Source organism: Eleutherodactylus coqui, chromosome 1 (genome assembly GCF_035609145.1).
Source record: "Eleutherodactylus coqui strain aEleCoq1 chromosome 1, aEleCoq1.hap1, whole genome shotgun sequence".
NCBI classification, from domain to species: domain Eukaryota; kingdom Metazoa; phylum Chordata; class Amphibia; order Anura; family Eleutherodactylidae; genus Eleutherodactylus; species Eleutherodactylus coqui.
The window spans coordinates 137,131,600-137,143,923 of record NC_089837.1 but is presented as its reverse complement, the minus strand read 5'-3'; the positions used below and the strand labels follow the sequence as shown (position 1 = coordinate 137,143,923).

Here is a 12,324-nt window from a genome sequence, read left to right as displayed (position 1 = left end):
TCTCCTTGGACCACTATTAATTGGGGAGAGAGCAAAGGCACAGGGGATCAGGGGGGGGGGGGAGCAGGGACACAGAGGGCCACTATTAGTTGTGATGGGTTTAAGGTACTGAGGGGCAATAATTATTGGGGGCAGAGGCACAAAGGACTACTTTTACTGGGCAGGGAGCAGCATGGAACCACTATTACATGGGGTCAGGGGCGGGGCATAGAAGGGCCACTATTGTGGAGTGAAGTAGCACAGGCGACCACTAATACTTGGGGGCAGGGGTGCAAAGAATCACCATTACCTGGGAAGGAACACAAAGGGTCCATGATTAGTTTGTGGGGGCACTACGAGTCCACTATTAAATCATAGGAGCACACGGTGACCACTTCAGTATTACTTCGAAGAGAAAGTTATAGCTACATGATGTATCATTCTTATACATGACGTGTCATTGCAAAAAATAGAAACTTTAACAAGAATGATGACCAGTGCCCTTTGTAATGCACTCACCATTTTTGTTGTGATTCCATAACCTCTTATGCACAAATTTAAATGGTAAACCTATCTTAGACTTTATGGCATATCTACAGCATATGCCATAAACGTCTGATAAGTGCAGGTACCACCTCTGGGACCCACACTTATCAGGAATTAGGGCCTTCATTCCCCTGGCCACCCTGAATATGGTGCCAGAGGGGGTTGAAAGGATGGAAATAGCCGAGCGCCCTGTACTACACTATCTTTGTAACTCTTATAGAAGTCACTGGGAGCTATGTGAATAGCACAGCAGGCTACACTCTTTCCATAACGTGGGAACTGCAGAAACAGTATATCTTTGACTTCTACAGAGAGCTACAGAAACAGTGCAGCCTCCAAGCTTAGCTGTTACGGTCAGCCCGGCCAGCTAGTAATCAGCGGTCTTCCCATCTCGGTCATATTTGCCTGAATTAAAAACACCCCTTTAGGTCAGGATGTGGACAGCGGTAGCTGCTCTTGTTTGGGATAATCTGTTTCAGAGCGGGGATGAATATGAAAGCAACAACCATATGCAATATATTGCTTATGGACAGTGTTACATACGCTGCCTCTACCAATGTATAGGACTGGTGCTGCATGGTACACAGAGAAATAGACCATGCTGTGATCTATTTCTGGTGCATATCAATACACAGGGTCTACACACCGGTGTGCATGGATCAATGAAAGTCCACTGACTTTCATTGATTCCATTCACCATGTATCACGCAGCCATGCAACGCATGCGTAATATGCGGTGAAGCATGGTCGTGGACATGAGCCCTAACTGTCAGAATATGCCCAATGTTGTGCATAATACATTACTTGATGAAGGGTCGCATTCAAACCCCAAAACGTGTTGTCATTTGCGTCTGGAATAAAATAGTTAAACTCACCTGCTATCTGAGAGTTTTCTGTGTTCCTGATTTATTGCGCCAATACTGGAGTGGTCCTACCCCTGTCCTGTGTCATTATATAGGAATATATATAGGGTGGGGCCCTTGGCCGACTAGTTTAAAAACTGAGGAAAGCAATGTAAGTGCATTGAAATGTTATGATTAATAATAATATCATACAACACAACAGAATAACGACTGGACCTTCAGATCCACAAAGCCTAATATGGATTGATAGACCCTACGAGGGTAATCTGTAGATTATTTGGATACAGAAATATATCAAAGGCCAGGGACCACCTACTCTGCATTAAAGGTTCACAAAATATGGAACGCAATTATTATAAATAATAAATACTGCTAGATGCTTAAAGGGGTGTCTGGTCCTTGGCAAAAAATAAGGCAGAAAGATCCATCTCAGATGCTTCGACAGTTCCCCCAAGCTGCCAGTGATGACGTACCATGGATAGGTGGCCTCAGCAGTTACCTGCCATACTTATTTGCATCACAACCAGTTTATGGGGAATATAAGTATTTACTAACACACATATGTCAGGAAAGCTGGCAGGTCCCGTTTACATGACCATATTATGGACCCGTGTAGTACAGATGCATATGTGTACAGCACCTCCAAGGGCTTTGAAGCACAAAGCTAATTTTATCAAGGATTCTGTATTATTTCATGAGAAAAAATAATAATGGCATTTCCAAAACATTAAGGCCCCTTTACATGGCCCAATGATCGGGCATAAATGTTCATACAAACGTTTATTTGACTCATCACCAAGTTGTGTGAAGATGAACCCAATCAGCTGACGAAGGAGCAAACACTTGTTCATTGGCTTATTGCATTTTTTGTGCATCCCCAAAAATATCACTGTTATTGGTAGCCATCTCCCTGTGTAAATGGGGAATGTGCTGCTGATGGCTATGAAAATGTATGAGGGACAAATGATCGTATGAGCGATTGTGTGTCCCTCATATTCTGAATTGGCCTGTGTGGAGGCTAGGTAAATGAGCGTCGATCACGTTGATTGGCACTCGTCATCAAGAGGTTATAAGGACCCTTACAGAAGCACAGAAATCTGTAATACTATATATACCACTACACATACATGGCACTGCTGTGAGCATGAGCCTTTACATTGCTATCATCATTACCATCATGTATTAGTCAAAATGAGCATATCCTTAGCTCTTGACTCAGCCTGCATTCATTCACATAATAGAAAGTGTCATATATGTATGATTTGGACATAATAAATGCATCTAAACAACATACAATAGGAATAATCTCTATCCTCATGGTTTTACTAGTCCTGATGTGTCAACAATGTGGGGAGTGAGCTGTAGCAGAAGTGACTGGAGGCCTTAGCAGGGACAGATCTGCGAGGAGTAGTAGTATTCTGTGGGGGAACAGGCATTTGTGTGTCTTGATGTGATGGACACAGACCCCTGATACTCCCATAGGATGAACTGAATTTAACACCGGAGCTGGGGCTCATTAACTGGCTCCAGGTTTCCTAAAAGCTCCTTCCTTTTCCTCTTCTCCTCGGGGCATTGGGGCAGAAGGATACCTATCAGTTCACTGAGGGCATCCCCACACTAACCATTCTAGCAGAACAGCTTGGGAAATGACACATTGTGGTTGACTTCAGGATAATCACTATTGTGAAACAATCATTTGTAGACAACAAGCAGAGCATTACGTTGATTATCCAGAGATAAATGATCTTAGATTAGTTTAAACATGAGTTTAAATTATACCTCAATTTCCAAATGTCATGCTTCACATAGCTATAATAATTTGAAAAAAAACAAAACAAGAAATTCTTATTTTTTATCAAAATTGATATAAAAACTGTGAATCCCACCTGAATTATTTATGGAAATTCCATAAAATACACTCATTGTAAAAAAAAAAAAAAAAAAATCAAGCACCTAGAAGGAGCTATCGGAATGGAATGGAACTTTCTGTGTGTGATTGTAACGTGAATATAAGTGATTACAATATCAGAGCAAAAGGATAACATATTGCAGAAGATTGAAAATGTGAAGGGAGGCTTAAGTACCATGTTGGGCCACCTCCAGCTTGGATGCAAGATATGGGTGGGCATGGAGGTATACAGGTTCTGTATGGTATCCTGCGGCATATCTGTCCTCCATATTTTCTGTAACTGAGCCTCTAGATCATGCAAACTCGTAGGCTGTTAAAGTTGGTGTCCCAGATGATCCCGTACATATTCTATTGGTGATAAATCTGGTGACCAGGCATGCATGGAAGTGTGACAATGTAGTAGATTCATTCCTGTGACACCCATTGTGTGTGCGGCCGAGCATTATCCTGCTGCCTCTTGGAAGCCGCCATGAGAGGAACACGTGTGGCTACAGGATGTCCTGAACATATCGCTGAGCTGTCATTGTCCCTCACACCCCTATGTCTCCAGACAGGAATACGGCTATTGTCAGTACCTAAACTAAACCTGGATTTGTTGCTGAAGACACCTCGGTTCTACTCTCTAGCAGTCTCGTTTTGTTGCTAACGACACCACTGCAAACAGGAGCAATAGGTGACAAAGGCGGTACATGTAATGGGCACTGTAAGACCAAATGTCCTTCAGCCAAGTACCTGAAAATGGTTCTGATAGACACAGGGGCCTGTAATAATGGTGCCAACGGTCTGGATGGTGGACATTAAACAGTTGCAGCTGCTTGTGGTTGTCGGACGATCAGATGATCCTTTCTACTGGTGGTCTGTCGAGGGCATTCTGAGCCTAGTTGCCTTGTATGTGTTCCCCTCATGCATCCACTGGTCCCAACATCTCCTAATAGTCTGGTGAGAACAGCCCAGGTGGCGGGCTATTTGTCGATATGACCATCCAGCTTCCTGCATTCCAATAATGCCCCCCCTCTCAAATTCTGTTAACTGGGTGAAATGTCTTTGATTGCAGTGTAGAGGCGTCTAGTGGTCTACAAGCTCTATACAAGTGGAAAAGAGGTCCGCTACACACAAGTAGTCTCTGAGAGCCTTCTATAGGTCAAGGGTGGAACCACTTTTATGGCCTCAGGTGGCAAGACCATTTATCCTAATCACGCCACAACTCTTATCATTTGCATATCTGCCTGAGATGTTACTGCATGATGAGTTTTGAAGCAAAATAACAACTTCTAGGTGCTTGATTTTTTTGACAAAGAGCTGTATATGCCAATAATGTCTGATAGGGGTCGTTCCCACTTTTAAGACCCACACCAATCACCAAATATTGGGTACTCCAACTCCCAGCCCATTTGGTGAGGTAGGCATGGTGCATGAGGCCTCCATGGAACCTTCATACAGTAACCTTCCGAAGTTTGGAAACACCTTACATTTTAAACAGCAAATAACTAGTCAGAAACATCTCGGAGAGATTTTCTACTAACAATGGAAATCTATCTACTGACTGTAAAACATAAAAGTTGATCCACCACATGCTAAACGTATGCAAGGCTGTCAGACAGGCAAAGGGTGGATACTTCAAGAAGTCCACAATTTGAAGATATTTCCATATTACAAACATTAGATGGAAGATTGAACTGTTTTTGTTTTGTCTTGTTTTAATTCAATAAACATGTACTCTATTTTTCGGGTTCTGAGACGCACCTATTAGGCACACCCAGTTTTAGACAACAGAAAATAGAATAAAAAAATGTCATACTAATTAAGCCTTCCCTTGTAGGCTAAAGAAGTAGACTGTTTAGTTTCAAGTGGACTTGGATAGCGCAGTGGCCCCAATAGTGATCATGTCCCCTCTTAGTGGCTTTTATAGTAATAAATAGTGGCCCCCAGCAGTAAAAGTGCCACCTGTTCCTTTGGCCGGGCAGCAACCCCCCTTCACTCTGTAACTCTTGTCCAGCTGCCACTGATTATTATCAGTGACTATGACCACTGACTTCTCTCCATGGCATTCATGCTAGTGTCCATACTCATTCTGTACACAGCACAGATGCTGGGGGAGGGTAAAAGATCATAGTCTCTGAATCAGCGGTGGCTAGATTGGAGCAACTGAATTCAGGCAAAGTACTTGTTTGGTTTGGTGGTCCTAATGATCAGTTAGTTACTTGATCACTATAGAAGCGGTCAGAGGGGTCTGGCACTGCCAAACCTTCCTGACATTGGATAGTTTTTTCTTACTAAAAAGTGAATCTTTTAGTCCAAAAAATGTGTTAATCTCAAGATTCGGGAGTACTATTTCCTAACTTTACATTTTTAAGGTGTGTTTCCAAACATCTAAAGGGTACTGCAATACACCAATGTCACCTGCTCTCATGTATCTATCATATAAGATGATTCCTTTGACTATGTTTCTCCTTTAAATTGATTGTTTTGGTGCCATAGACAGAGTAGTATTGTTAAAGGGGCATTTCAATTTTATGAAGTGAAGACATATCACTAGGAAATGCCATCCCATTATGACCAGTGGGGGTCAGACCTCTGTAATCTCAACCTATCCTAAGAAAGAAAGATCTATAATGCTGATCTAGCACTGTTTTTCCTTGCACAGTGGCACCCGGCCACCAACGTACAGAGCCCTCCAGCACAACTCTACGTAAGTGAATGAGGCTGGCTGCAGTTTCCTGCACAGCTGGTTGACCTGGAGTGCTGTTGTAGTGCTAAATCGGTGCGGTGGCCCCTTCATTCCCAAGATCAATGGGAGTCTCAAAGGTCAACCCCCCACTTGTCATTTATAGAATCATATCTTGCATCATAGTAAACTAGATATTAAAGGCTTGAAGCTGAGGACCCCCACCCACATTGTGCTACCTATAGTACTGGTGCCTTCTTATATAGCAAAGAAGCCATTGGCTCATACAGCTTTATGTATAGTGCCCTATTTAGATAAACATGGCTGGACCATTGTACAGAACAAGCACTTGTACCTTTTGGGCCACTCCTAACTTTTCATGAGTTGTAAGCTCTTGGTAGCAGAGCCATCATTTCTAGTGTTCCTTTTCAGTCATCCGATACTGTACGTAATGTCTGATTTTGCCTCTTCACGTACCCTCTGATTTGTAGGATAATTATTGGGTTTCTGGCACCAGTGCCCCTGTGAGGCTGTGTTCACACGGGCAATTTTCCCACATGGGCTCTATTCGATACCAAGATGGACAGAATTCGCACGTCCTTAGAATGTAAGCGATTTTTCTCTTGGACCTATAGGCCAATCTAGACTGTATTCACAGGGGCAAGCGCATTTTTAGTCAGTGAAAAACAGTCCATTTTCCATGCAACTTATGAGCTATTTTTATTGGATTTTTAAATGTGTTTTTATCATGCATTTTTCTCCGCTCTGTACTTCTTTTTCCATATGCTTCCCATAATAACCAGCGTTAAAAACGCAACGCATCCATCGTATTGAAATCGCATGTAAAACAGTTTATCACTGACCTACATTACTTGGGTGCCCCATATAGCTATACAACTGTCCGATCGGCTGAAAATTGTAGTTCCATGTCAACAGGAGAAGAAAGTTGTCTAAACTTTTAAGTTAACTCCTTCATTACCATTCTACAATGGCTGTCAGACTATACCTCATGTAGCAGAACGAAACGTGTAAACTATTACATAACCACAGCAGGGGGGGGACAGGGAAGTGTGATTCCAGCATGGAAAGAGTTAGTGTAGGTCATTTTACTGCATGTGTTATTGGGTGTCGTGTGACAGTTTACGAATATTTGCTATTAGTAGTGCCAGCTCCAGTGGAGGTTCTTTATTTACTTCGGGAAGTAGTGCCACCTGCTGGAAGAATGTGGAATGGATTTGCAAAGTTCATTATGCTGCAATTGTGATTCCAGCAGCAATCTGAATTCTCCACCCTAAACAAAGTGAGAGAAAAGAAATCTCCATGCCCCTTTCATGAGATCCCAGTATTTTAAGAGCTGATACCAATAGCTAGAAACATTTCCTTCTTTTCAGAAACAGTCCGAACAAAAAGAGGGGAGAAGGACACTCCTATCATAATCTAGGATCAGACCTATGGACTCAAGCAATCAGTTTCCCAGATTACTTGTATTTAATACACAATGCATCATAAAACAAATCCCTCATCCTGACAGGAAGAAAATAGCTCATAGCAAGAGCTGCTCCAATTTATAACTAAATAAAAAAAAGTAAGAAAGAAACTCTCCAACAATGGGTGAGATTGGGGAGGGCAGGAAACCAATGACCAGAAAACCGGGACCTTTTTAAGGTTCTCAAGCACCCAAGTCTATGGGAATCTCTGGCCAGTTGTAAGGTTATTTACAAAGGATTTTTCCTGTCTTACCTAGCATTGCTGTGTGATTTTGCAGAAACAATGGCCATTATCTAAAGCAGCAGTTCAATGTCACAGATAACAGTCTGCTGAGACATATTAATCATCATCTCATGTCCAGAAAGCTGCCCCCTCCTCTTAAATAAATAGCACTTTATAACAGTGCACATTTATAATATTCGAAATTCTTCTTGTTACTTGGAAAGTGGAAGCCAAGAGAAACATGATCCGCATCAAATACTTTATTATCTGATCTTCAGAGGGGTCTTGTGTGTTACATTATATTCACACGGGCGGCTTTTTTTCAGTCTTTAAAAATTGGACTCATTTTGGTGCGTTTTTCACGTGATCTTTATACATTTCTGGAATTTTTCCCCGCATTTTTTATCGGTTTTGCATCCAATATTTACATGCATACAAAAAAATAAATAAACGCATGATGGGTTCTGCACACAGTTTTTTTTCTGGTTACATGCGACAAAAAAAAAAAAAAAACGGATCACAATCGTATCAAATGAGTGCATCCGTTATTTTTAAATGCACCCATAGACTTGAATGGTCAATTTTCGTCCAAAAATCCCAACCAAATAGCACATGCTGCGATTCCTTTTTGCTCGGACTATTCATCTGCTTACAAATTCGCACGTGCAGATAAACGTTTAAAATAATATGCTTTAACCCTGTCCGATTTCAGTCCAATTTTTACGGACAGGAAATAGGACGGAAAAACCATTCGTGTGCATATAGCCTTTAATCAAACAGGAAAGTTTAGATTTTTTTTTTCTCTGAGATCCATAAAAATATAATGATGTCCTGTGACGGAAGGAATTTTACTCTCATTTTCCATTTAGAAATCAAATAAACTGCGAGATCACGATATAAAGTAAAGAGCCTGCAAAATGTTCCAAATTCTGAGATTTGTGTATAAATCTCTGCAACAATGTTGCGAGTTTGACAGCAAAATAAATAAACAAACAGAAAAAAAACAATAAACACATAATGCTGCGGTGTTTGTTTTTAAGTAATTAATTAATCAGAATCTAGCTGGTTTAAATTAGCAAAAATTTCCCTGCTTGTAAAGTCCTAACGAAAACTCCTTTAACCTTGACTTACTTAATTGCAGTCAGGTCTAAAGTTGCTAGTTTATGTCGCTTTCCTGTTGCATTATCTTGCCTGTAAATATTAGTATTACTATAGGGTGATTGCAACCTCCTGAGCTTGCACTGACCAGTTTATGGTCTATTAGTAAAGATGAGACAAGGCTTTCAGACTGAACAGACTTCTTCAAAGGCTAAAGAGAGGAGATTTCCCTGTAAGAATGAAATCCACCCACCCCAGATCTCCCCATTGGTCGCTGATTGCCTGGATGGAATGGACATGCTGAAGGGGATGGTGCATCTGTAATCAGAGTGTCCTATAGGAGTCTTTAGCGACCTTTTAGTGACCTCTTCTCCTACAGGAGGCTGCTGCTGTCACTTTAAAAATGTCCTGAGAGAGGAGCCAGTGTCTGTGCTGTGAGATAGCTGGGGACCCCTCTCCTCCTCTTTCTGGATGGCCGCTCTCATCCTCTTTATAGAGACACTTCAGCAGTCACATAGAGAACTTCACAGTGTGCATTGAGGACTTGGGAAGGGGGGATTGCTCCCGGGAGGATCTTGAAGAAAGGCACCAAGTGGGATCTGCAACCTTGTAGCTCCGTCCTGGGACGTGTTTGCAAGGAGTCTCATCATTTCCAAGACACTGGGGCCAAGACGGAAAGAGCTGCTGTCACTGCAGGGATTGTGCACTTGGACATGGCATTATAGAGGCGAAATCCCAGGACAGGGGATCATCCTTTTACTCCAAGACAGGGGAGGTATCCAGGACAGACTTGCAGCAGTGACTCTCCAGCACGGCTGATTGCTGCTGCTGCTGTCTGGCTGGCTGATAAGAGCATAGGAAGTGTCCGGAGAAGGATCTGCTGGGATCATGCTGCTACAGCAGCTCTAGGCTGGGATCTGGAGCAGACAGGGCTTCCTTCTCAGGTAAGTGAGGACTCCTCTGGCAGCGGCTGGGATGTGGAGGCTTAGCTCTTGGCTGTGCTCTGCACTTGTGGTTACACTTGGAGTTCCCCTCTGAAGTTGCAGTGTTAACTCCCCTGATCGCTGCTAGGTGTGCACTGCGCCTACTCTGCTCTTATCGCAGGCTAGAGAAGAATAGAGCATTCACTGTGACTTGTGTATGATCTTTAGCTGATGACACAAGGTAAACACAACTACTTGTCTGGAAGACACTTTCATTTATACCAGTCAGGCCACTTTCTCAGCATGAGGTTATTATTCAGCCAAGGTATTAGCAGTAAATCCTCCAGGTGATGTGATAGTCCCCGGGAGACAGGAAGAAGATCAGGTGCAGGGAGATCACAGGCTGCTAGTTACTAACCTGAGAGGACAGTGGTCGCAGGTAACGCTATATATGTATATAGCATATTGGAATCCTCCTTAGAATCCCATCATTTCTCTACTTCTTCCATTTTGATTTCTTTCATGTGGTGGTTAAATATTTTGCATAAATTTATAGATCAATTTAAAAAATTTTTTTTTAGTTATTTATTTTTTTAATCGTGCAATTCGATCATCCAACTTTGTCGCAGGTATAGCATGAAAATAAGGTGAAGCTTGTGGCAATTCAGTTGATCACAGCTGTTAAATAAAGGAGCAGGGTGTGCTTTTTTTTTTTTTAAAGATAACTTATTACATTTCTGTATGACTTTGCATTATTTGCTCCAGTAAAAGAAAGAATACTGAAGCAAACTGAAAGTTTTCTTTTTTTTTTTTTTTTAAAAACCTATTGAAATCAATGGGGGAAAAAAAACCCGGATCCGTTTATTTCAGTTTTACTCCCCCCCCCCCCCCCCCTTTTTTTTCCCTCTGCTCCAAAGAGGGAAAAGAGAGAAAATCTCAATCAAGCAAAACACTAGTGTGAAAGGGGCCTTAGGAGTCTTTACAGGTTTTGCCAGATTTTATTATCTTTTATTTTTTTTTTTTATTTGAAGGAATCACAAGTGTAATCAAAAGAATGAGCCCAGATTTCAGAACTTCCTAGTTGGGCCTTACAGATCCACATACTTGTATAGAAGTAGGGATGATGTGAAGTTAGGTCGGACAGGAAGCATGCAGGGACTCCAGGATACAATGTAACTTCTTCTTTCTTCTTATATTAGGGTCCAGAGCTGTATGAATTGTAGCCCTTTAACCCTATAATAGACTAACACTGAGAAGGAGTCTTTGTGAGAATGGAGAGGGCTGTATAGGAAAGGCTTTTGTACCCTGGACTTTAATTGCTTCAACTCAAGAGGTTTATTCGCCCAGTGCTTTTCATGCAAGCTCCAGTCTTGCTCCTATTCAACTAGTTATATAGTTAATGACCTGCAACTGCTGCCGGCTGTTCGCCTGGGCCATACCGAGCTATGACAGCCTGCTCTTTGTACACAGGGAGAGTGTGCTGCAATGGTATGAAGTAGAACAAATTCAGCTACAGGGAGAGCAAACTTTAGTGCAAATCATACATGTTGCAGTGATACAAAATTATAGCAGCCACCTTTCCAAACTTGTGTGCAAATAAAATGATATGAAGCAGTAAAAGGTGAAATAATTTACTCGGTTAATTGTTTGTCTCAATATTGTTAATTTCACTACTTGACTATATTCACATCAGGTTGGGCTATAAATTATAGTGATGAGAGAGTAAGTCCCTACAAGACAGGGGATAATAACACTGTCATTTGCAATGTGGATATTCAGGAGATTTGCTAAACCTCTAGGAGACATTTGGCTTATTGTTAACGGCAATAAAAACGACTTGGGAGGAAATCTGGAGATCTGATGTGAATTCTTACAAATTAGGGCCGGGATAATTACAAGGCTTAACTCCTTCAGGGCTCCAAATAGTGTCTTTAAGAAAAGTGAAAAGTAGATATTGTCAGGAGGAGTTTATGGAGTGAAGGTGATCCACGCTGCAGAAAAGCAAAAATTACTGGCAGCCACATTCAGCAATCTGTGTGCTTCTAGTCATAGAAAGCGCTTCGCCTTGTTTGTAAATTCCTGAACACAATAAAACTTCCCGCGGCCATGAGATCAAGATGTATGTGTTACATATGAGGAGATTATATTATAGATGAAGGGATAAAAAGTTACTTAAATATTTCAGTTCTAGCGAACGGATCTTCAGAGAATTGTAGTAATTTCTATGCACTTTACAAAGTTATATACATGGGACAATTGCAATATATTAAGGACCCCATGTAACTTGAATACCAATGTGTTTTCTCTTCAGATCTTGGATGAACATTGTAATGTGAAATTCTGCATTGATGCCAGTCAACCAGATGTAGGCAACTGGCTGAAATTTATCAGATTTGCTGGATATTACCATCAGCACAATTTGGTGCCATATCAGCTAAATGACCAGGTATGTCCCATTATTTATTCCTAATTATTACCAGCTATACAATAATACAATTTGATAGATTATGGCTCCTCACTAGTCCGGGTAAGATGAATAATACTCAATGAATTATGTCCTTTATGAATGTCATCAATACGCCAACAAGGTAAAATGGATAAATAAGAAAAATGTTCACTTTAAATCTTTTT

General features: G+C 41.4%; 1 protein-coding gene across 5 annotated transcripts in view; it reads left to right on the top strand.

Moving 5' to 3' along the window:
• The window catches only part of MECOM (MDS1 and EVI1 complex locus), a 478,689-nt gene that overhangs the window by 424,383 nt on the left and 41,982 nt on the right, over positions 1 to 12,324 (top strand). For 4 of the 5 annotated variants that reach the window (XM_066600793.1, XM_066600776.1, XM_066600783.1 and 1 more), the window contains exon 3: positions 12,005 to 12,139. In XM_066600793.1, coding sequence (XP_066456890.1) covers positions 12,005 to 12,139 — 135 coding nt within the window. Of the gene's footprint in view, positions 1 to 8,969; positions 9,715 to 12,004; positions 12,140 to 12,324 lie in introns of those variants that run through there. The other variant, XM_066600800.1, reaches the window with a different exon arrangement.